The sequence below is a fragment of the Felis catus genome, chromosome B4 (assembly GCF_018350175.1).
Source record: "Felis catus isolate Fca126 chromosome B4, F.catus_Fca126_mat1.0, whole genome shotgun sequence".
Taxonomy (NCBI): domain Eukaryota; kingdom Metazoa; phylum Chordata; class Mammalia; order Carnivora; family Felidae; genus Felis; species Felis catus.
In genome coordinates, this window is record NC_058374.1 from 23,935,018 (window position 1) to 23,961,786 (window position 26,769).

The 26,769-nt window shown below is 36.5% G+C and overlaps 1 protein-coding gene across 2 annotated transcripts in view; it reads left to right on the forward strand.

Annotated features, from left to right (window-relative positions):
• GPR158 (G protein-coupled receptor 158) overlaps positions 1-26,769 on the forward strand; it is a 421,093-nt gene that overhangs the window by 203,342 nt on the left and 190,982 nt on the right. For both annotated transcript variants that reach the window (XM_011283685.3, XM_045061023.1), the window contains exon 4: positions 24,913-25,136. In XM_011283685.3, the coding sequence (XP_011281987.3) occupies positions 24,913-25,136 (224 nt within the window). The remainder of the gene's footprint in view (positions 1-24,912; positions 25,137-26,769) is intronic.

The window sequence follows — 26,769 nt, forward strand, 5'->3', positions numbered from 1 at the left end:
TTGATTTTAGCCAAGTGAGGCCCATGTCAGACTTCTGACCTTTAGAACTATAAGAATGAATATAACTATATTATATTTCATTTAGGAAGCAATATACACTTGTATTGTTTTAAGACACTGGGTTTGTGGGAATTTCTTATAGCAGCAATATAAAACTAATATACTCAGCTTGCTTCCCACCCAACATTCATTCCACTGTTTACAGCAGCCCATAGTGCTTTCTCTAGAGGAATTGTTCACAATTCTAGATAATTGACTCAGAACAATGTATGAGTGGGCTTTTGAATCAAACATATTTGGGTTTAAATCTTGTCTTGGAGACTTGGGCAAGTCTCTCCTAAATTCTGAGATTCTCTTTCCATATTCATAAAGCAGGAATAGTGGAATCTATTCTTTGCTAGTTTTGAGGAGTAAATGAGATAACATACCATGTCCTCCAAATGATAGTGGTTATTTTAATGTGAATATGGGGAATTTAGTCCTTTTATTTATAGTATTTATATATTGGATGTTGTGGGGATTGAATGAATAAATTGTAGCCAAAAAAAAAACATTTGTTTTTAATAATTTTATAAGTCATATCAGAATCTTTCCAAGATCTAAAATGTAGGAGACAACAGAAAAAAATGAATATATGTATCAGTAAGCACATAGAAATATAGGGAAACACTGGACCTCTGACTCTATTCATAGTGAGGGAATATAAATTTTAAAATGCTTGCACTGGGCTTCAGGTCAAACTTATTTTTACAACTAGCCATTCATGATGTAAGTATATGATGGCATATTAGCTAATCCTGATTTTATGACATGCGAATATACATTCATGTCCTAACAGTAGAAATCTTTTTTGTATAATAGTCTAGGTATAACCATATTCAGCCAACTCTTCTCTTCTTGTGGACATTATAGATCTTGAACCAAATATACACAGAAATCTACTGAATGTGTTGGAGTTACTCATGTACATGTACCTTTTTCCACTTGATTTTTGGATGTGATTTTAACAAGCTGAAAACTGAAGACAGATTACTTTATCATCCTACACCATGAAAAAACAAATAACAATATATCTCCCGGTGGTTAGCTCATTGCTGCATTGTAACTCCAAACCTTGATTGATGAATATGTTCCCTCTAGTTCTAATGAAAAAGCAAAGATGCGTATGGAAAGAAGGGAGATGTTTACCCTAATGGTGATTTCAGATGAGTGTTATTTGTACCTACAGCTAGTGTTGAACTCTCATTGACTTGATTCTCTGTTACTTTCAGCTGAATTATGTTCCTTGTCTGTGATTCATCTTTTTCTCACATGCCTTACAATGGAAGGAGGAAGGGGTCATGACATATGGGCATCTGAGTTAGTCGTGCAAAGGTCCAGGCTGTATCTTCCTCTGCCATAACCAGTTCCTATCATAGAGGGTTACAGTACCTCCAATCTGAGTGATTGGTTTATTGACTGATTTATATGTCTGAAAAACCCGTCTGTCAAAAAATATTACTGAGCATTGACTCTGCATTGTTTTAAGCACTGGAGAAAAAAAAAAGTGAGTATAAAAAGTGGGATTTCTAAGATTACTGGACAGACTCACATCTTCTCAAAACATACTGCAATATCCACAAGCAACAAATGAAGAAAGTCTTGAGTAAAATACAGCCACCGTTCAATCAGTAAATCAGATCAAACGTAAGAGCTTTATGACTTAACTGGCCTTAAAAGGTTGGCATGTTTTCTCTCCATACTCAAATATTCAAATGTTATCTTTTTGTTCTTCTGAAAACACAGCTTTATCCTGCTGGCACTTAAGACTCTTTAACCAGCAAAACACTTAATACTGTAGTGATATTTCTATCTGATGCTTGTACTATAGAGACCTGAAATATATAACTTCTGTTTCAATCCATTCTACCCACTTCAACTCATTCCTTTCTTTTTTTTTTTTTTTTTTTTTTACTTTTTAAAAAATGTTTGTTCATTTTTGAGAAAGAGAGAGAGAGAGAGAGAGAGAGAGAGAGAGAGAGAGAACGCATAGGGGAGGGGCAGAGAGAGAGGGAGACACAGAATCTGAAGCAGGCTCCACGCTACGAGCTGTCAGCACAGAGCCCAACATGGGGCTCGAACCCACGAGCTGTGAGATCATGACCTGAGCTGAAGTCGGATGCTAAACCAACTGAGCCACACAAGTGCCCTACTCATGCCTTTCTAAATCAGAAACTCAATGCTTTTTTTCCCCATAAAACGTAGGAGGAAAACTTTCTGTGGTACATCTTAACAATATGTATCACAAGTCACAAAAATGTGGACACATCTTGATCTATAAATTTGATACTTCTATTCCAGGATACTTGTATTCCAAGAAAATTCCAAGAAAAATAGCAATCTAAGAGATTAAGAGAAATGTATGTTCTTTTTTAATCAAAAAAAGGAGGGGCAGAAGAAAAGTACCCTTTTAATTTGTGCATTAATTGAATCTTTAGAAAACCAAGCCAAAAAGCTGATTTTAAGAAATTTCTGAAAAGTTGTAGTGTTTTCATCAGCAGTGACCATATTTACCACTTGAATTTTCATACTAGATGACAAAATTTCTCATTGTAAATAGAGTGTAATTTTTGTTTTGGTAGTAGGCATTCAAATAGAACTTTGCATATAGGTTTTCTAATGATGTCATTTGCAATTCTCTTGATAACATTACCGTATTGAAGGAAAAAGTTTAAGTTATTAATGCTTAACATTATAAGGGCAACTTTTAATTAGTAAATAATGCAGTTTAATCTTTGCTGAACTTTTTTGTGGGAACAGGTATTGCTAGGAATGACAACGCTATTAACTGAAATTCAAATTTAATAAAGTGATAGTATGTCTAAGAAAATTATTTAAAACTCTATCTCTACATTTTTTGTTATTTTGAATTACGTATATTTCTTCAGTAGAAGATTTTTCTAAATCTCCAAATAGAATGAAATATTTAGAAAAGCATTGTTAATAGTGTTAACTGTTCTACTATTAGAATATAAAAAAGCTGGGGCGCCTGGGTGGCTCAGTGGGTTACATGTGTGACTTTGGCTGAGGTCATGATCTCACAGTTTGCTAGTTCCAGCCCTGCACTGGGCTCTGTGCTGACAGCTCAGAGTCTGAAGCCTGCTTCACATTCTTTGTCTCCCTCTTTCTGTGTGTCTCCCCTGATCGCACTCTGTCTCCCTCTCTCTCAAACACAAATAAACATTAAAACAATTTTTTAAAAAGAATATAAAAAAGTAGTACAGAGTTTAAAAGAACCATAAAATGAAGTACTCACTAAGGAATCATCTCTACTTCCTAGCTTAATGATAGAGAGTAAAGTATTACATTTATTATTCAATGTAAAACAATGTGGCCAAGAGTAGCATACAGGCACATGCTTTAATATTTGTTACATGCATCTAGTATACATTATTTTTCATAGCTGCATGTTTGCTGTGTGATACAATCTTAAAATTTCACTGATTCATACTTTGTGAAACAAAAATGTTATGAAACATCAAAACTTGCAAACTGATCAGAAAAGTTTTTTGGGAGACTAGAAAAATGACTTCATTTTAATAACGTTCCGTATCAGAGACTAGAGACCTGGCACGTAAATGCATTGCCTTGCCCTAGATTTCATCCTGGTTGGATGGCAATAGCCACAAAAGACATAACTGCGAGAACTGACGGAATTTTAATATGGACTATTCATAAAAAATATTGTATCAATACTAAACTTCCCAACTTTTATAATTGGAATATGGTTTTGTATGAGAATTCTCTTTCCTTAGGATGTACAAACAAGAGTATCTATGGGTAAAGGGATGAAGTATCTCTAACTATCGACTGGTTCAGAAAAAAATTGTACACATGTAAAATCTATAAACATCTATCCATCTGTCTAGAGAATATCAATGATTGGGTAAATGCTGTGGAATATAAATAGTGCATCTAAGTAAAGGATATATAGAATTTTTTTATTTGATAAATTGATATATAATTTTCTTGAACATAATAGTTCCATAGAATTCCATTGAGCAAATGTACTATGGTTTACTTACCTGTTCTACAGTTTATATTTTTATGAATTTATATAAATATAAAACTATACTTACATAAAAATGCCCCAGGGTTTTGTGTTATTCTGATGCCAATGTAGTAAAATTAAAGTAAGCAAAAAGGTTAACATACTCTTCACAAATTTCACAATTTATCTCAACGGGCTCATGTTCACAGGTGAATATTTGATCCCTCAGGTATCCTGTGGTGCTACTATAACCTTCTCCTGTCCTTTTTTATATTTTTGCTCAAGGCAGCATACTGATCATCCATATAATGAGCTGAAAAGCTGCTGTCTATTGCCAAAGCTAATAGCTCTTCATATTTGCCATTTGTCTTCAGGAAAGCATTTGTTTTATCTGAATGTTCCAAGTATTATCTGCATTTTTATGCTTTAACAAAACAGATTGAGATTCTGTGCATAGAGGATGATTACATGTTGCTCAGAACTGAGATTCCCAAATCAAATTAGTCTCCAAGATGATTTCTAAACACACTTTCTTATAGGTTCCAAAGACACCTATAATGACTTCTGTTCCTAACATATATTTCTAATTTGTGTCCAGCATCTTGAAACATAACATCTTTAAATAAATTCTCAACCACTAAATGGCTTTAGAACCTGAAGAAGGTTTATTGGATTGTATATTTTCAACTATACATTTGTATTACAGATAAGGTCTTTTATTCTTTTGGAAGAGCACTTTCATCATTAGCAATCATTTGCTGAGTATCCAGTATGTATAAAATACTGTTTCCAGTGCTGAGTGCATAAAGAGGTGTCTACATCATGGCCCTTATCCTCTGGGAACTTAAAGTTTTAAGCCATTATAAATTAAGGTACCACTTAGTAGATTAACAAGAAGCCCATTATTGTTATTCGGTAGTATTATGATTTCTACTAGCTTAATATATTCCTTTGTCCTGGAAAGAGAACTTCAGCATAAACTGATAAAATGTTTTTGAAAACTAGAAAACTGTTTGTGCTTTGAGTCCTCCAGGAAATACTGAATGTAGAAAGTTTCATACTCAATTTTAGCTTTTCTGCGCTTTAGAAATCAGGTCTCTGACTTGTGGTTTTTCTTCCTCTCTATTTTACAACTCTGTTGTACAGAATCTCATGATTTTTCATACTCAAATAAAGTCAAGGCAATTATTAAAGAGGAAGTTGCTCATGATAACACTTTACTATTTGACATTTGTGGGTTGATCTTGTGATACTTTGGAACTTAAAAAATAAAATGTGATCATAATTTTTCTAACAAATTGCTTTTATCCACAAATATTGAAGCATTTGTCTAACCAACATAATGTAGTATTACTTTTATGAAGAAATATAGAATGGTTTGGACTTATGTCACTTTCCAACCTATATCTAGCTGCTACTATTTCAATAGACATAATATCTGTTAACTGTTATTTCAGCCTTACTTGAGGAAGAGAATGCATTGTATGAGTTTTTTCTGTTGTATGTCCCTCACTCATGATTCTTTTCTATGGCCTAGTATTCTGGGTCTTTTGTAATATTGATCTAGGTTGGAAAATAAAGATATAAAACCATTGTCATATTCTTAGAAAGCTCACGGTTTATTTGGGTACAGCATATACACATGTGGAACTTTAGCCGTTAGCCAAGTAGAAGAACACAGGCAGATAAAGATAGTTACAAGGAGTTGGAGCATCAGCAAGCGAAGTGAGACAAACTGGATTAGGCATGAAAACTTTTCTGTGTTGGTATAGATCATGATAGTCAGTTAGTGAAGAGAATAATGGAGGAAAGTAGACAGGTTTAAGTCCAGCTATGGACAGCAGGAACGTGCTATTCAACAGGACAGTCTGAGATTATTGTGTTCCTGAATGCTACCTTGAGTTTTCTATATCAATAGGTTGAATATAGACAACGAACATAGTCTCCCCAGTAAATAAGAGTTGGAGGACATTGCAATCACAATGCAATAATAACAAAATATGCCAATGTAGAGGGGACCATAATTAGGAAATATAAAGAGTGACAAAGTTGGATTACTGAAAGGAATGTATCTTTTTTCTATCATAATGCAGAAATGATATCTAAGTCTCATTTAGGAATAATATTTTCTGGTAAAAGAAAGAAGGAAGGCAGAGAGGCCAATTTTTTTAATTATATAAATGCAATACAATAAATTTCAGAAATAATGTGCTCCTTTTTTTTAAGTTCTTATTTTAATTACAATTAGCTAAAATCCAGTGTTACATTACTTTCAGGTGTATAATATAGTGATTCAGCACTTCCATACATCACCCAGTGTTCTTCATGACAAGTGCACTCCTTAATTCCCATCACCTATTTAACCCATACCCCCATCCTCCTCCCCTCTGGTAACTATCAGTGTGTTCTCTATAATTAAGAGTCTGGGGGCTCCTGGGTGGCTCAGTTGGTTAAGCATCCGACTTTGGCACAGATCATGATCTTGTGGTTCTTTCGTGAGGTTGAGCCCCATATCAGCAGAGAGCCCCCTTTGGATCCTCTGTTTCTCTCTCCCTCTCTCCTACCGCACTCACATTCTCTCTTTCTCTCAAAAATAGATATACATTTTAAAAAATTGAGTCTCTTTCTTGGTTTGTCTTTATGTCTCTCTGTTTTTCCCTTTGTTCATCTGTTTTGTTTCTAAATTCCACAAATGAGTAAAATCAGATGGCATCTGTCTTTCTCTGACTTACTTCACTTAGCATTGTACTCTCTAATTCCATCCATTTCACTGCAAATGTTAAGATTTCTCATCTTTTGGAGGTGCCTGAGTGGCTCAGTCAGTTAAGTGTCTGACTTCGGCTCAGGTCATGATCTCGTGGTTCATGAGTTCGAGCCCCACGTTGGGCTCTGTGCTGACAGCTCAGAACCTGGAGCCTGCTTTGGATTCTGTGTCTCCCTCTCTCTCTCTGCCCCTCCCCTGCTCACACTATGTCTTTCTGTCTCAAAAATGAATAAACTTAAAAAAATCTAAGATTTCACATCTTTTTTATGGCTGAATAATATTCTGTTGTACACACACACACACACACACACACACACACACACACACCATATCTTCCTTACCCATTTATCAACTCATGGACACTTGGGCTGCTTCCATAATTTGACTATTGTAAATAATGCTGGTATAAACATTGGGGTGCATGTATTCCATTTGAATTAGTGTTTTTGTATTCTTTGGGTAAATACCCAGTACTGCAATTGCTGGATGGTAGGGTAGTTGTATTTTTAATTTCTGAGGAACCTTCAGATTGTTTTCCAGAGTAGCTGCATCAGTTTGCATTCCTACCACATTCCTACCAACAGTGCATGAGTGTTCCTTTTTCTTCACATCCTCAACAACACCTGTGTTTTTCTTGTGTGTATGTTGTTGATGTTAGCCATTCTGACAGGTGGAAGTTGATATCTCATTGTAGTTTTGATTTGCTATTCAACATTAGTGATATTGAACATCTTTTCATGTGTCTGTTGGCTGTTTATGTGTCTTCTTGGAGAAATGTCTGTTCATCTCATCTGCCCATTTTTAAATTGGATTATTTGGTTTTTTGGGTTTTCAGTTTTATAAGTTCTTTATATAGTTTGGATATTAACACTTTATTGAATATGTCATTTGCAAATATCTTCTCCCATTCCATAGGTTGCCTTTTAGTTTTGTTTGTTGATTCCTTCACTGTGCTTTTTTGCTTTTGTTTCCCTTGCCTCAGGAGACATACCTAGAAAGAAGTTGCTACTGCCAATGTCAAAAAGATTATTTTTTTTAAATATGAAATTTATTGTCAAATTGATTTCCGTACAACACCCAGTGCTCATCCCAACAGGTGCCCTCCTCAATGCCCATCACCCACTTTCCCCTCCCTCCCACCCCCCATCAACCCTCAGTTTATTCTCAGTTTTTAAGAGTCTCTCATGGTTTGCCTCCTTCCCTCTCTGTAATTTTTCCCCCTTCCCCTCCCCCATGGTCTTCTGTTAAGTTTCTCAGGATCCACATAAGAGTGAAAACATATGGTATCTGTCTTTCTCTGTATGACTTATTTCACTTAGTATAACACTCTCCAGTTCCATCCATATTGCGACAAAAGGCCGTATTTCTTTCTTTCTCATTGCTAAGTAGTATTCCATTGTATATATAAACCACAACTTCTTTATCTGTTCATCAGTTGATGGACATTTAGGCTCTTTATATAATTTGGCTATTGTTGAAAGTGCTGCTATAAACATCGGGGTACAAATGCCCCTATGCATCAGCACTCCTGTATCCCTTGGGTAAATCCCTAGCAGTGCTATTTCTGGGTCATAAGGTAGATCTATTTTTAATTTTTTGATGAACCTCCACACTGTTTTCCAGAGCAGCTGCACCAGTTTGCATTCCCACCAACAGTGCAAGAGGGTTCCCGTTTCTCCATAACCTCTCCAGCATCTATAGTCTCCTGATTTGTTCATTTTAGCCTCAAAAAGATTATTGCCTGTGTTCTCTTCTAGGAGTTTTATGGCTTTCTGTCTCACATTTAGGTCTTTAATCCATATTGAACTTATTTTTGTGAATTGTGTAAGACAGTGGTCCTGTTTTTTTTTTTTTTTATTCTGCATGTTGCTGTTCAGTTTTCCCAACACTATTTCTTGAAGAGACTGTCTTTTTTTCCATTCCATTCTTTCCTGCTTTGTAGAAGATTGGCTGTTTAGTTGAGGATTTATTTATGGGTTTTTTATTCTGTTTAATTAATCTATGTCTTTTTTTGTGCCAGTACCATACAATTTTGATTACTACAGCTTTGTAATATAACTTGAAGTTTAGAATTGTGATGCTTCCAGTTCGGTTTTCTTTTTCAAGATTACTATGGCTATTCATGGTCTTTTGTGATCCTACACAAATTTTAGGATTATTTGTTTTAGCTCTGCGAGAAATGCTATTGGTATTTTGATAGAGATTACATTAAATATATAGATTGTTTTAGGTAGCGTGGACATTTTAACAATATTTGTTCTTCCAATCCATGAGCATGAAATGTTTTTTCATTTCTTTGTGTCATTTTCAGTTTCTTTCATCAGTGTTTTATAGTTTTCAGAGCACAAGTCTTTCAACTCTTTGGTTAGGTTTATTCCTAGGTATCTTAATATTTTTGGTGCAGTTGTAATGGGATTGTTTTCTTAATTTCTTTCTGCTGCTTCATTATTGGTGTATAGGAATGCAACAGATTTCTGTACATTGATTCTGTATACTGTGACTTTACTGAATTTGCTCATCAGTTCTAGCAGTTTTTTGGTGGAGTCTTTCAGGTTTTCTGTATAGAGTGTCAAGTCATCTGCAAATGAAAGTTTTACTTCTTCCTTGCTGATTTGGATGCTTTTATTTCTTTTTGTTGTCTTATTGCAGTGGCTAGAACTTCTAGTACTACGTTGAATAAAAATGGTGAGAATAGACATACTTTTCTTGTTCCTGACCTTACAGGAAAAACTCTCAGTTGTTCTGCATTAAGGATGGTGTTAGCTGTGGGATTTTCATGTTTGGCCTTTATTATATTTAGGTATGTTTCTTCTGTACCTACTTTGTTGAGGGTTTTTATCATGAATGGATGTTGTACTTTGTCAAATGCTTTTTCTGCATCTATTGAAATGATCATATGGTTCTTACCCTTGTTCTTATTGATGTGATATTTCACATTGATTGATTTGTGAATATTGACCCACCCTTGCAACCCAGGAATAAATCCCACTTGATCATGGTGAATTACTTTTTTAATGTATTGTTGAATTAGGTTTGCTAATATTTTATTGATGATTTTTTCATCTTTGCTCATCAGGAATATCGGTCTATAGTTCTCTTCTTTAGTGGTGTCTTTATCCAGTTTCCATATCAGGATAACATTGGCCTCATAGATTGAATTTGGAAGTTTTCCTTCCTGTTATATTTTTTGGAATAGTTTGAGAAGATTAGGTATTAACTCTTCTTTAAATGTTTGGTAGAATTTGTCTGTAAAGCTGTGTGGTCCTGGACTTTTGTTTGTTTGGAGTTTTTTGATTATTGATTCAATTTCTTTCTGGTTATCAGTCTGTTCAAATCTCTATTTTTTCCTGTCTCTAGCTTCATAGTTTTTGTGTTTCTAGGAATTTATCCATTTCTTCTAGGTTGTCCAATTTGTTGGCATATAGTTTTTCATAACATTCTCTCATAATTGTTTATATTTCTGTTGTATTGGTTGTCTCTTCTCTCTCATTTGTGATTTTATTTGAGTCTTTTCTCTTTTTTCCTTGATAAGTCTGGCTAAAGGTTTATCAATTTAATTGATCTTTTCAAAGAACCAACTCCTGGTTTCATTGAGCAGTTTTATTATTTTTTAGTTTCTATATCATTTATTTCTGCTCTGATCTGTTTTATTTCCTTCTTGCTGCTGATTTTAGGTTTTGTTTGTTATTCTTTTTTATAGCTGTATTAGGGGTGAGGTTAGTGTGGTTTATTTGAGATTTTTCTTGCTTCTTGGGGTAGGCCTGTATTCCTATAACTTTCCCTCATAGAACTGCTTTTGCTGCATCCCAGAGGTTTTGGATCACTGTGTTTTCATTTCCATTTTTTTCCATGTACTTTTTAATTTCTTCTTTTATTTCCTTGTTGATCCATTAATTGCTTAGTAGCATGTAACTAATGTCAGTTTTGTGATCTTTTCTGGATAATTTCTTGTGGTTGACTTCTAGTTTCATAGCATGTGGTCAGAAAAAGTGCATGGTATGACTTCAATCTTCTTGAATTTGAGGCTTGTTTTGTGGGTTAATATGTGATCTATTCCAGAGAAAGTTCCATCTGCATTTGAAAAGAATGTGTGTCATTCAAAGCCATTGTTTTCTTGTTAATTTTCTGTTTAGATGATCTATCTATTGTTGTAAATGGGGTGTTAAAGTCCCCTACTATCATTGTAATGTTATCGATTAGTTCCTTTGTGTTTGTTATTAAGAGTTTTATGTATTTGGGCTGCTCCTATGTTGGGTGCATAAATTTACAATTATCCTATCTTCTTGTTGGATTGTCCCCTTTATTGTTATATAGTGTCTTCCTTTGTCTCTTGTTACAGTCTTTGTTTTAAAGTCTATTTTGTCCAATATAAATATTGCTACTCCAACTTTCTTTTGACATCTATTTACATAATAGATGTTTCTCCATCCCCCCACTTTCAATCTGTAGGTGCCTTTATGTCTAGAATGAGTCTTTATATGCAGAATATATATTGTTTTTTGTTTGTTTTTTGTTTGTTTGTTTGTTTTTACCCATTCTGTCACCCTCTGTCTCTGTCACTCTCTGTCTCTTGATTGGAGCATTTAGTCCATTTACATTCAAAATCATTATTGATTGATATGCATTTATTGCCATCTTATTGCTTATTTTGTTGTTTTTGTCTCAAGATTTTCTCTGATCCTTTCTTGTCTTTCTCTGTTTCATGGTTTGCTGATTTTCATTAGTGATGTATTTGGATTTCTTTTTCTTTATTCTTTACGTATTTATTAGTGGATTCTGATATATGGTTACCATTTGGTTTGCATATCACCTCTTCTGCACATTAGCAGTCTATGTTAAGTTGATGGTCATTTAAGTTTGAGCCCATTCTTTTCTCCTTTCTTCCTTACATTTTAGGTATGTGTTGTTATATTTTATAGCCCCTTTTTAATAAGTACTTTGACTGTTTTTTGTACTGCTTTTGTGTTTCCTACCTTCATACTGTCACTTTTGTCCCTCTTTTCCACTCAAAGAGTCCCCTTTAATATTTTTTGCAGGATTGGTTTACTGGTCATGAACTCCTTGAGGTTTTGTTTGTCTGGGAAATTCTATCTCTCCTTCTATTCTGAATAATAGCCTTGCTGGATGGAGTATTCTTGGCTACAGATTTTTCCCATTTAGCACTTTGAATTCATCATGTCACTGCTTTCTGGTTTATAAACTTTCTGTTGAAAAACTACTAGCCTAATGGGTTTTATCTTATAAGTTGCTACTTCTTTTGTTTTTCTGCTTTAAAATTTTTTTATTTATTATTATATTATGCAAATTTAATTACAATATGTCTTGGTGTGGGTCTGCTTTTTTTTTTTTTATTTGTGATAGGAGTTCTCTGTTCCTCCTGGATCTGGATGTTTGCTTCCTTTCCCAGATTAAGGAAATTTTCAGGTATTATTTCTTCAAATAAATTTTATGCCTTTTCTCTTTTTTTTTTAATTTTTTTTCAACGTTTATTTATTTATTTTTGGCACAGAGAGAGACAGAGCATGAACGGGGGAGGGGCAGAGAGAGAGGGAGACACAGAATCGGAAACAGGCTCCAGGCTCCGAGCCATCAGCCCAGAGCCCGACGCGGGGCTCGAACTCACGGACCGCGAGATCGTGACCTGGCTGAAGTCGGACGCTTAACCGACTGCGCCACCCAGGCGCCCCTGCCTTTTCTCTTTTTATTCTGGGACTCCTACAATACAAACGTTATTACATTTCATGGAGACTCTGAGTTCCTTAAGTATAGTCTCATTTTGCACAGTTCTTTTGTCTCTATTTTGTTCAGCTTGAGTACTTTCCATCACTCTGTCTTCTAGGTCACTAATTCATTACCAAGCTTTTTCCACTGTGATGTTAATTCTATCAAGTGTGTTTTTCATTTCATTTATTGAGTCCTTTCTCTCTGCCATGTTATTCCTTATCTCTGTGTTAAGGGTCTCACTCATGCCTTCCACTCTTTTCCAGTGAGTATCCTTATGATCATTGCTTTAAATTCTCTATGATATATCTGTTTCACTTAGATCTCTGGCCATGGCCTTGTCCTCTTCTTTCACTGGGGATAAATTTTTCTGTCTTCTCACTTGTCTGCCTCTCTGCGTTCATATCTGTGTGTTAATAAGGTCAACTATGTCTTCTGCTCTTGAAAGGAGTAAATTTTTGAAAAAGAGGCCCTGAAGTGCCTTGAAGTGCAGTGTCCCTTGTTCACCAGTACCTGAAACTTCAGGAGAGTATCCAATGTATATTGTTTATGCCCTGCTGTTGTCTCAGAGTCACTTTTCCTTTCAGTGCAGTCATCTTCACTGACTATCTGCCTGTCATGGGTTTACTCTTTGTGGTATTAGTGGGACCCAGGCAGGCCAGCTCTGAGGAGATGTGCCTGCCAGGGAACTTGGAAGTGTGACAGGGTGTTAGCAAAACTTGCACGGGGCCACTAGTCCAATGTCAGATCTCCTAAAATGATGCACCAGCTGGTAGCTGGAGCCAGGGTGGCTGGGGGTGTGGCACAGTGGCTAGGCTTGGTATGCTGTGGCAATTCTGTACCCAGTAGCTGGATGGGGCCCATATGCTAACAAAATTTACCCTGAGCCCAGGGCTAAGGCTAGCAGGCTTGCAGCATAGGAGTCCTTAGGAGAACTTGTGAGTGTGGTACACTGCTAGCGGGTTAGATAGCAAGTATCTGCAGAGTTCTGCCTCCTGCAGGTGGCTCTGTGCTGGGAAGCAGGGAAGGAAAATGGCACCTACCAGCTCTATCACTTTTTTGGAGAAGTCTCCCAACATGCTTTGAAATGTTGAGGATGAACAGATCTGCTCCCCTTCTCCCACCCCCACCGCCCCACCCCTGCCTTGTATAAACTTGTGGGTGTGTGGCACAGCCCAACTCTCAGCTTTTGATGGTTGCCTCTCAGCTCAGGCTGCTTTCTTTTTAAGGACAGAGACCACCTACGACTCACCCTCCTGGCTGGCCCACTGCTGAGTCCACTGACTTTTAAAGCTCTAGAATCCAATCCCCCTCCCTGGTCTTACAAACTCCCACAATTCAGCCTCTCTGGTTTTCAAATCCAATCATTATGGGGATTAGTCTTCCCCGTGCGAGCTGCTTGGTTCTAGGACCCATTTCTCTGCACTGTCCTTCATCACAGCTTCTTCCCTCCTGTAGGCAACCTCCCTCCACCTTTCTGACCTTCTTATCCTTTCAGATGCATCTTCTTCTCTATATTTAGTTGTGGAGTTTGTACCACCAGTCTTCAGATCACTCTCCAGTTTATTGACTTGGATGTGGATGATATCTACTCCCCCATATGGGATGAGAAGAGGTCAGGGTCCTCCTACTCTGCCATCTTCCCAAGCTCTGACAACAAATGTACCATATTATTAATTGCAAAAGAGAATTTGTTCTTTTTCCATTTTTAAAAAAATCCTTGGATATGTCTTACAGAGAGGAAACAAATAACTGATCTTAAACCCAAACGTTTAGAATGTTACAGAGTGTCTTATGTGAGCCTGTGACAGTACTCTACAAATCTGAGTTGTTGAATTCGGCAAAATCTGAAACGAGAAACTGTTTTGTTATTTTTTTGCTAATGTGAAAGTAAGGTTGTTCCTCTGATCGTGATTTAAGCTTATTGGGCCTCCAGGTCTTAAAAATCCGCTTTGGGTAGTTTGGTCAATCCATTTTATTAGGGCATCTCACCATATTGCAATTCAGTTAAAATCTACATAACAAAGAGTGAACTGGAGAGGGTTCTACTCTTTAAATAAAATAGTTTTAATTGGGAGTAATTAATTGTATTCTGTACAATCTTCAACAAATTGATAGAGACATAGTATTATAAATTTAAAAAAAGGACCACAGGCAAAGATAAGCTACTTCTGCAGAGTAAATTACTTTGTGAATGTATAGGAAAGTATTTAATAGCATAATTAGAATCATCTGTGTGACCTGCCAGGCTCCAAGCTTGTTCATCTCTCTATGTCCAGCTTCTGGTTAAGCATGTTGTTCAAATCTAGAGGGGTACCATTCAAATTCTTTTCTATATGAGTGACACCAGAAACAGCTGACTTTGGAACCTAGAAGCTATTGTAGTTTGTTTTTGTTTTTGGGTTTTGGGTTTTGTTGTTGTTGGTTGTTGGTTTGTGGGTTTTTTTCCCCACCCTGTATCACATACGCTTGACCCACTTCATATTTTAGCTACTATGCTAGTTACAGGACATGCTGCCAGTATCTTACCTCAAATGCCCACAGAATTTCTTCCCTTTTTTGGCCTCAGGGCTTTCTCTGATGCCCCCTAAGCTTGCTAAGCACTTATCCAGGAGTGCAGAGAAATTGAAGTCCCCTGGGAATAGCTATCAACCAGTGGGATTGGTGGTTGCTGCAAAAATGGGCCAGCCTCTCCCATCCTTTGGAGAGACAAATCTGAGGAGTGCTTTTTGCAGTTTTAATGGTCCTCCCAGGAAGATTCATTCTCCATGGTGTTATCCAATTCAATACTTTTCATTGCCTTTCCTTTCTTTCCTGTTTCTAGCTCATCCTTCACTCCTGTTTTCTGGGTCCCAAATCAGCTACCTATATTCAGGTACTTATCTCAGGTTCTGCCTTTGGGAAACCCAAACCAAAGCAGCTTTAACTTTTTGATGGTGGTAAGTCACATTTAAGCACAGAGAAAATATTTGTCTGCTGGTTGGCTGTTCTTCTTTTAAAGCTTTTTGAATTTACAATTGTAGAAAGAAACAATGCAGTAGCCTTTAAAATTTGAGTCAGAGCCAGGGAAAGTTTTGCCTGACTAAGAATTTTGTTTGACATTAATATTGGAGGACCCCAGGAGTTGTCTCTATCTATACTCATTCCCTTATACTCATTCCCTTATACTCATTCCAAGACCCAGTCTTTTGGCTGTAAATTCTATCTATATGCCCATGACCTTTGTGTCTGTATCTTCAATGCAGACCTTTCTTCCAAACTCCAGACTTCACATCACTACCAGGGTCTCTGGTAGGCATCTGCAAACTGAAATGTCAAGTTTGAACTTATGGCCTTCTCCAAAAACTTCCACATGCATTCTTCTCTTGGTTGTTAGTAACTTCATCCATCCACTTGTTAACACCAAACATATAGGAATCGTCTTTGACTCTTTTCTTTCTCTCTCATTCCATAACCAACTCATCAGAAAAATCTGAATCTAGCCAGTTTTTACTGTTACACTGTGGTCCCAGCCACCGTTAAGTCTCACATGGATTACTTCAAAGCTTCTCACTAATTTCCCTCCTTCTTATCCTTGCCCACTCCACTATATTCTCTATACTACCAAAGTAATCCTATAATTACATTAGGTATATCGTTCTCACTCCCCTACTCAAAATCCTACATGGCTATCTGACTGAAGGTAGAATCCAAGTCCCTACAAGTGACCCACATATGCCCTTTATGATCTGGCCCTGTTACTTCTGTGACTTCATCTTCCACTGTACTGCCCCACACTCAGTCTGCTCTAGCCACACTCGCCTCTTTGCTGTTACATGTGCCTGGTATGGTTCCACCTCAGGTTCTTTATACTGGCTCCTTTCTCTGCCTGGAATTCTCTCTGATCACAAGTCATAATGGATCACTGTCTTACCTCCTTCAAATCTTTGCTTTGATGTCACTTGTAGAATGAGATCTACCCAGGGCCGCTTGGTTGGCTCTGTTGGTTAAGAGTCCAACTTTGGCTCAGGTCATGATCTCACAGTTTGGGAGTTTGAGCCCCACGTTGGGCTCTGTGCTGAAAGCTTGGAGCCTGGAGCCTGCTTCAGATTCTGTGTCTCCCTTTCTATCTGCCCCTCCCCTGTTCATACTCTGTCTCTCTCTCTCTCTCTTGCTCTCAAAAATAAATAAACATTAAAAAAAGTTAAAAAAAAGAATGAGATCTACGCTAACCACTTATTTAAAATTGCATCTCTCACCCCTAGCTCACCTGATGCCCCTGACCTTGCTGTACTTGTTTTTTCCTCTTGGCATTTCTCAGTTTTACATACAATATTATTTACCATTATGTTGATTGGTTGTGTTTGTTTCCCTCAGTAGAACACAAATTCCACAGGCACAGAGATCTTTGTTTTGTTCACTGATTTATTCCAGTAAAACAGTTCCTGACACATCATTTGACACTCAGAAAATAGTTGTTGAATTGAACAATAATTTGTTTCTGTCAAACTCTGTAAAACTTGAGGTACTATTTTATCAGTGCTTTCTATATCATACTCATTCCAAAAATGATTTGGAGTACCTTACAGAATTATACTTTGCAACAGAATAACAATTAAAGATGAGGAAATTGGGCAAGAGTAAAATATTGGTCATGTAAAAAATCAGGGATAAGGTTAGGTTTTCTATGTTTACTAGAAGTGGACCACAGATTTGGTCCTAGGCAAAGAGAAACTCTCAAATTTCGATTGGTTAAAAATGATGGAAAATTTAACAAAGCTGAAGAACTTGTCAAATGTAGTTAAAATGTGACTGTGACTGTGACTGCGACTGCTTGTCATGGTTGTGTTATAAAAACCAACAAGCTCAAGTATACAGAGCACTTAACACTTTGCAGTGCAGTCAACCCTTAAACAACATAGGGATTTGGAGTGCAAACCCCCTGCACAGTCACAAATCCACGTATGACTCCTGACTCCCCCAACTAGAGCTTAACTACTAATAACGTACTGTTGACTGTAAGTCCTACGAAAACTAGAGTTTAACATATATTTTGTATATGTATTATGTGCTATAATTTATTATTACAATAAAGCAAGCTAGAGAAAAAATGTTATTAAGAAAATGATAAGAGAAAATACATTTACAGTAGGGTACTATATTGGTACTATAAGTTTATTTCATTTGTTTTTGAGATGAATCATCTGTTATTACCTACATCAATATTGCCTTTCTTATATAATACGAAACACTGTAGATGTTAAATGTATTACTGACACTAGATATCAAAAATGAAAAGGTAATATGGAAAAGAAATTCATATTTATTTATAGATATTACAGTTCAGGCAGTGATAAAGAAGCAGTAATATTTAGTGTAATCAATACATTTGCTTCATGGTAGCCAACCCTGTATGCTAATGGATGAATCATATAAAATGTTTACGGCATACGGTATTACAATCATATTCATAATATTGTCTTGGAAACATTGTTACATTAAAAAAATACTTAATAGGCTCATACACAGTTTCTCCAATTGAGAGAGAGAGGCAGACTCTACCGTAATGTTAATTCTTTGGAAGCAAAGTTATAAAATGGTAAGAAAACTAACACATTATTAATTTTATATTAAATATCACTTACTGGATGCCTTTGGAAGAATAGGTTATCCACTTCCATACAAGTCTTGCACATGATGTTCTATATAAAGAATACTTAAGTGAGGATGATGATGGTGACACAGAAATGTCTCATATAGTTCTTGCTTGACAGTTACTAGATTTTCACATGAAGACACATACACATACAACAAATAAGTTTAGTAACTGTATGGCATGGTTGTTATTTAGTGTCAATTAAGTGGAACTAGCTCAGCAAAAAGGTCTTCATCCTCATTGTTTATATGTTGAATTGGGTGTGGAGGAAGAAGGGGAGGGGTTGGTCTTGCTGTCTTGGTGGGGGTGGGGGCATAGGTGGGGAAGGGGAGGCAGGAGAAGCAGGCACACTTGCTGCCACTTTACACAAATATATCTGTTTTTCACTTCTCTGTTTCTATGTGGTACCAATCCTTCTACCATGATTTGTGTTACTTTTAGCACCTGTATCAGATAATAGTCCTTGTAGTAAAAGAAGTTAAAAGAAGTCCTTAAGTAATCAGAACGCTCCTGCCAAATTGTGTGATGTCAACTTGTTTTCTGGTACTGCTTCTTCTTCCTCTTTTTCTTCATCATCTGGCACTTCTTGGGCCACACTCATCTCCCTCAAGCGGTCTTCTGTTAATTCCTCTGACATAGTATCCATTCACTCTTAAATTTCTCTTTACCTCCCCCACATTTTTTTTGCCGTGGCTCTGTTGTAAATCCCATGAAGTCATGTATAACATTTGTCACATTCTTTTTCCAGCAGGAATTTATTTTGGGGCTTGATGGCTTTTGTGGCTCTCTCATTGTAACAACGATGGCATCTTCAATGGCATAATCCTTATAGACTTCTATGATATTCTCTCTGTTGTGGTTCTCTTTCATGGCCATGATGATCATTTCCATAGAGTACCATGTAATGAGCTTTAAAGATACATATGACCTCCTGATCTAGAGGCTGAATTATAGACATTGTGTTTGAGGATAAGTAGAACCCTTTGATGCCTTTGGTGTTGAAGTCAATAGGGTTCTGGGTGGCCAGGGGCATTATCCAATATCAAAAGAACTTTAAAAGGCAGTACCTTCCTGGAAAAGAACTTCCTAACTTCAAGAACAAAGCATCGATGGAACCAATCCAGAGAAAAGGGTTCTTGTTGTTTAGGCCTTCCTGTACAACCAAAAGACTGGCAGCTGGTGTTTATCTTTTCCCTACAAGGAGCTGTATAGATAGGGGCAGTCCTGATCATAAACCTGACTGCATTTGCACAGAAGAGCAGAGTTAGCCTATCCTTTTCTGCCTTAAATCCTGGTGCTCACTTCTATTCCTTATTAATAAACATCTCTTGTGGCATTTCCCAAACCACCCTTACCCCCCACCCCAGAACAGGGCATTTTCATCTGCATTAAAAACCTGTTCAGGCAGATATCCTTTCTCCTCGATGGTTTTCTTAAAGGCATCTGAGAATTCATCTACTACTTTTAATTGGCAAAAGCTGTTTCTCCTGTTATCTTGACATTTTTTAAGCCAAACCTCTTTCTAAAATTCTCAAGCCATCCTTTGCTGGCATTAAGTTCTCCAGCTTTAGATCCCTCACCTTCCTTTTGCTTTAATGACTTCACTTTTTTTTCAAAACATATTAGAGTCCATAGGTATACTTTTCTTATAGCAATCCTGCACCCACATAAAAGCTGCATTTTCAATATGAGATTGAAATGTATTTTAGGATGTGCCTGCTGGCATAGCTGCAACAACATCTTCACAAATTCCTTTTTCTCTTTCTTCCTTCCTTCCTTCCTTCCTTCCTTCCTTCCTTCCTTCCTTCCTTCCTTTTTTCTTTCTTTTTTTTGTTTCAATTGTCTTTACTCTGGATTCTTTTATCTTGAAATGGCAGGCAACTGCAGCTGCAGACTTCAATCTACGGTGCATATCAAGCAACTCAACTTTTTCTTGTACCGTCATGACTTTTCTCTGCTTCTTGTGGGCACTTCTTTTTTTTTTTTAAGATTTTATTTTATTTTATTTTTTTATTTTTTTAATATGAAATTTATTGTGGGCACTTCTAGCATCACTAGTGGCACTCTGTATGAGTCTCATGGTGTTATTCAAGGTTTACGGTATTGCCCTAAACACAGGTAAAAAAATATGTGAGAGCCCTGAAAGGTCACTTTTTATGTGCTACACAATTTACTGGAGAGACAAAATGCTCATGCAGAGATGATTAACAACAGTTGGGGTTTTAGGAAGATACTGGCAATGCTTGAGCTCATCACAATAGCATCAGGAGGTGGCTACAAAATTATTACTGCAGTTAATTTTAAGCACTTATGATTTAATACTGCATCTTTACATTTGTTTACATTTCTCTCCACTGTGGGATGGTTTCATGTGTTGTCTGTAAATATATGCACATTTTGATAAATGTTAAAAAAAATTTAAATTTCTTTTAATGTTTATTTTTGAGAGAGAGAGAGACAGAGCGAGAGTGGGGGAGGAGCAGAGAGAGAGGCAGACAGAGAATCCGAAGAAGGCTCCAGGCTCAGAGCTGTCAGCACAGAGCCCAGCACAGGACGCAAACTCATGGACCGTGAGATCATGGCCTGAGCTGAAGTCGGATGCTTAACCGACTGAACCACCCAAGCACCCTAAATGTTAAATTTTATAATATATTTGTGTATATTTTATGATAGTAAATGTTCAAATAGACTGGCATCTACTTATGCATTCATTACATATGCAACTTTTTCTTTAATTTGTCAATATTTCTAGGCTATACAGTTTATCTGCAAGTTTTTTTTATCTGCAAGTTTTTTTCAAATTGTCAACATTCTCCCAAAATTTTCCAATATATTTATTGAAAAAAATCCATGCATAAGTGGACCATGAGGTTCAAACCGATGTTGTTCAGGGTCAATTGTATTTTTCTTATTTGAGTAATTCAGGTGCTATATCTCATACCATCTGGGAGAATTATGCCATTAGATATGGGTGAAGTTTCAAGTTTAATATGTATAGAAAGTAAATAGTATACACTTCTTGGCTGATAGCCGAGAGCTTCTTAAACTTAAATGAGAAAATTTCTGCCTGTTTAGCTAAAGCAATAAGCAAAGACTGGATTAAGAAGGGCTTAATTAAGAAGGGCTTAAAATAAAGACTTTCCATAGATACTTTATTTTTTTACTAATTTAATTTTTGTTGTGATTCTATTTATAGAGTTTGGTTTATTGAAGGGCATTTGCACTTGTTAGGAATTACTGTCCCTTGTTACCAGATGTCCAGTCTATAAAACCATAACTTTAATATTTTGTCTATTCTTTTTATTGTTTCTGATATGAAGGTAAATTCCATCCATATTCTTCCATCTTGGTCAGAAGGGGGAATCCTGACCTCTGTCTTCCAAATTTGTCATTAGCAGTCTTGACATTTTTGTCACCATCATCAGACCATCTGAATCTTTGACAACTTTCTTTATCTTATTCAGTACAATAACCCTTTCTGGCTTCATTCACGTGACTATCCAGTTTGCACTCAGAGTTAATTAAGTTATTGTTTTCTTAGTATCCTACACTTTTGTACTTTGTAGCTTTTGATATGTGTGCCCTATCATTCCTCAAGCTTTTATCTCTATTAGATACCTGTTTTTAATACCTTCAAATGCCACTTGGCCCTACCTCTTACTCCAGTCATTGCTCTGTTTCCTGAAAGCCTTGAAGAGCTTTGCATAAATACAGTTGTATTATATTTTGCCTCAGCTTGGAACTTCATACCACACTTTTAAGTTTCTGTTCTACTCTAGGGTATCACTAGAGTCATGGCACAAGATGCAGGAATCTGCTCCAAAGTTGTGAGTGCACAACCAAAAATGTACAAGAGTTGATGACTCTGAAGGCTACCCTTGATCAATTAAGATCAATGATGAAGAAATGTTTTCCTCTTTCATCCCTTAGATTGACTCAGACTCAGGAGGTCTCTGGAGGATTGAGCACCAGCCACCCTGAAGGAGTGAAGGCTGTAGGTCCATCACACAGCCTTGTATTGGCTTTTCCTCCTTCCCTAAAATGACACTGTCACAATCCTTTTTTTTTTTTAAAAACATTTATTTATTTTTGAGACAGAGAGAGACAAAGCATGAATGGGGGAGGGTCAGAGAGAGGGAGACACAGAATCCGAAACAGGCTCCAGGCTCTGAGCTGTCAGCACAGAGCCCGATGCGGGGCTCGAACCCACGGACCACGAGATCATGACCTGAGCTGAAGTCGGCCGCTTAACCAACTGAGCCACCCAGGTGCCCCTGTCACAGTCCTTTCTTTATTCTCTCTCCTTAACTGCTCTGTCTCCACAGTAGTTTCTATGCTACTGGTAATTGTAGAAAATAAAAAAACTGGTTTGACTAGATCTCCTAGTAAATCATACCATCTTACTCTAAATGGATTCTTTTTCTGCGAAGTGATCCAAGTAGTCATCTCGTATAATAGTGCTGCTTGAATCTTTCATGTGTTCATCCTCAAGACTGGCTTTCTTCTTTCTCAACACCTATTCTACCTGAGTTGTTCACAAGTATAAGACTACACAATTGACTTCCACATTTTCTTTGGTCTGTATTTCACAACAGTTTTCAACTGATTCTCCTTTCTATAAAAAAATAAAAATAAAAAAATCTTTAATCCATCTCTACTTCTTTCCTTTGATGATGAGAAAAGCCATCAGCTATTCTTACAGTTAATTTCTCCAACTGTGCTTTTGATTACATCCAATCCTCCCATCCTATTCTTACCAGTCTTTCCAGTGCCTCCTTTTACAGAACTTACCTGTAATAGAAGAAAACAAAACACAAAACCAACATCCTTTTTTTTTTTACTTCATCATTATTCCTGCTAACTATGAACTTTTCTGGCTTTTTTTCATTCAAAGGAGCATTTATTGACATAATATTCCATTTTATCACATATTTATTCCTTAAGCCCCAACAACCTAGTTCCAGTCTTTATTGTTCCTTGGGAACCACCATCTTAAAGGTCAACGGAGGATTAAACAGTCATTTTGCCTCATAGCCTTTCCTCAGTCATCATCTTTGATCACATTCCAGTATGTTCCAATAAATCTGTTTTCTTTCATGAAATTGTAAAAATTTGCACATATCTATTCTCCCTCTTTACATTACCTAATTATTGTCTTATCCACTCCCAGAGCTCTCTGTAGGTTCTTTCTCTGATTCTGATCCTTCTCCCACACCCCAGTCTTATATTATTGTTCACTTCTTGTTGTGTATTACTCTTGGACAATGAGTTGGACCTCAAAGTTAGCTTCTCTAAAATGGAGATTATCATTCCCATTTACTTCCTCCTTACCTCAGCTCTTCGAAGCTTCTAACTTTCTTGTTTTTAACAATAGTAATTTTCTTTAAGGCACCAACGATTTCTACTTCCTCTTTGCATCTTCAATATTTGAAGAAGTTAAAATAGGCACTCTGATTTATATACATTAACTCATTTAATCCCCATAGCAATTCACATTTTGTACATAAGGAAACCAAGACCCAAAGTGGTCAAGTGAGTTGCCTAATATCTCAGAGCTGCCTAGGAATGGGAACCATATCTTCTGGATACCTAAATTCATATACTTTTCACTGTGTAACAGAATAGTCACTCTTAAACAGCATTGTATACTGAATTATCAAGAAATACTCAATTATGTTTTTTCTATTTTATATATTAAGGAAGGAAAGCAAATACATTTTAGAAAGAATATGAACCTTCTTCAACAAGAGTTGAAAGTTATAAAGACTTTCTATTAAACTTCATATTATTAAAATGCTATTTTAATCAGAACAACCTCTTTCTCAGATTCCTCAATCTATCAAGGTTGTGTTACATACTGAACAGGGTGGTTGTGTTATACACTAAACTGGGTCGCTATATTATATACTAAACCGGGTATATATTCCCTAATGTCTTTCATATTGAGTTCGGAGTTGGAAATAGTTTTTTTTTTAGTTTATGTTATTAACTGGATATTTGTCAATGTTAACTCAACAATTAAAATCTTTACCTTTTGAGCTTCAGAGCTAAATTAAGTTTGATAACTGAGAATAAGAATCTAAAAGTAAAGGGAGGGTCAATAGTGGCAGTTAGTTAATAGTGGAGAAATGTCCTATGAGTAGACAAAGTGGAAAATTACATGATAGCCTGTAAGTATGGATTATACTCTGGGCAAAGGATGCACCATCATTAGGCAATTGCACACTGAACAACTGTCGGTTAAGTGCCATTTTATCCAATTTAGACCTAATGAACTTAGTAGATGAGATCCCTGCTGAATTAAGGAGCAATCAAAGCCTCATTTTGGATTCTGTGCCATCTAGGTCAAGAAGTTCCAAAAGTGTTGGGTGTGACTTGGTACAGGAAAGAGAGAACTCTCTTCTCCTTCCTTCTGGTTAATTCTTTAACAAATACTTATGGAATATGATTTGTGCCATAGGAAGTATCATTTGGTGATTGGTAGATAATGATATAACAGAAAACTCTTCTTTGCCATTGAGGAATTTTAGTTACACTTTTGCTAATTTTTCTCAGTTACTCTGAATGACATTTTTAAATCAAAGTGATAAAAAAATTTTGTTTGAGTCTAAAAGCAAAGTAACTCTCTCCCCTAGCAAGAAGCTTGCTAAAAAGTCTTTAATAAAAGGGATAAGGAATGGAGAGGTGAGGATGTGTTTTGTGTACTCAATCTCACCTATCTCAGAGGTGCAATGACACTGTGGTTTTATTTGGAACTTTCAGGAAGGGATCCGGATCACCCTTTGGCAGGAAGTGCAAAAGATGTGTCAGAAGAAGCCCATGTCTGCCTACCCTGCAGAGAGGGCTGCCCCTACTGTGCTGATGACAGCCCTTGCTTTGTCCAGGAGGATAAGTATTTGCGACTTGCTATCATCTCCTTCCAAGCCCTGTGTATGCTGCTCGACTTCGTTAGCATGCTCGTGGTCTACCACTTTCGCAAAGCAAAGGTAAACCCAGGTACCCTGGTTATGTACTTCCTTTTTATTACGAAGTGACCACTTCTTTTTTCAAACAAATTGAGTTTTTCCAAGCCCCAGTTGCCTCTCTGTTTGGCAGAAGTCTTCCTATTCCCATATAATTAGACCAGAGTATGAACGTTACATTCTTTAACTTCCTAAGAGAAGTAGGGTTTAAAAATATGGGACCTTATTATAACATTTTCTTCTACAGAATGCTTCCCCCAATTTAGTGTGGAGCCTCAGTACTTTATTGCCTTGAAGAACTCTCTTTTCTATCTCTTTGGCTTCTAGAAGAACTTATTTTGCTAGTAGCCAATGTATTGTTAATTTTTTTTTCATATCTAGAAAGCTTTTTGGTATTTGTTATATTTCATTTTTATTTCTCTTAACCGTTGGCAAATGGACGACTATTTTTGAGCACATTATCCTACAAAGGGCTTATATGACTTTTGAGCGAGGCTGCCCTTTGGTTCTGTTCTGAGAAATCAAAGAATAGTATAAACATTTGTATGCTTCTTAGGGGTGGAGGAAATGCTAAAATGTCCAGGGTAAACATTTCTGGGAAATTGTCTTCAGTTGGTCACCCAATGAATTATATGTAGCCAGTGTTGTTGTCAGAATTTGTGGTTCTGTTTCTTTCAAAACTTATTTGTCGTATTGGGGAAAAAAAAACCACAAAGTCTAAAGTTTCCAGCTTTTCCAAATTCAAATGACCCCTTCGTGTTAGCAAAGTTATACAGATTGGTTTAGATAACCAAGCTTACTGGAAGCATAAAGTGTTCCCATTAGAAATTTTAAAAATAAAACAACTCTCTGTGAATGGCATCTATTACAAGGCCTCAAGTTAACATAATAAAAGAAAACCCTCTATTGAGATTCTAGGAGAAGGTGTCCATTGTGTTAATGTTATAGACGTTAATAGTTATTTTAAATAGACAGTTTCATTAACAGAAGCATACAACACAAATTAAAATCAGGCTTTAAGTTAGCCAGAAAGTGCAAATGGGCAAAATGCTCTTCATTTAACCAATACTTGTTTTTCTTTTGCAACAAAATATGTGTTAAAGTGTATATGTAATAAAGAAGCAGGCAAGTGGAGTTGAGAAATATCTAACCACTGTTACCTAGATAACAACCCGTTTTTTAAAAAACCTATACCTGGCACAGCAGGTAGAATTAAAAGGTCTATTTAATAAACTACTCTGAAATCTCTCTATGTAGTATAATTCATTTGCATGGGGGATAACAGTTCTTTACAAATTTTAATTGATTATAATCATTAATGATTGCTGTGCTAAATGGAGTTAATGATATATAATGGGTAGAATATTATATTGGATATTAAGAAGTCTGAGATAGTTCTTTTTTTAATATATGAAATTTATTGTCAAATTGGTTTCCATATAACACCCAGTGCTCATCCCAAAAGATGCCCTCTTCAATGCCTATCACCTACCCTTCCCTCCCTCCCACCCCCCATCAACCCTCAGTTTGTTCTCAGTTTTTAAGAGTCTCTTATGCTTTGGCTCTCTCCCACTCTAACCACATTTTTTTCCTTCCCCTCCCCCATGGGTTTCTGTTAAGTTTCTCGGGATCCACATAAGAGTGAAACCATATGGTA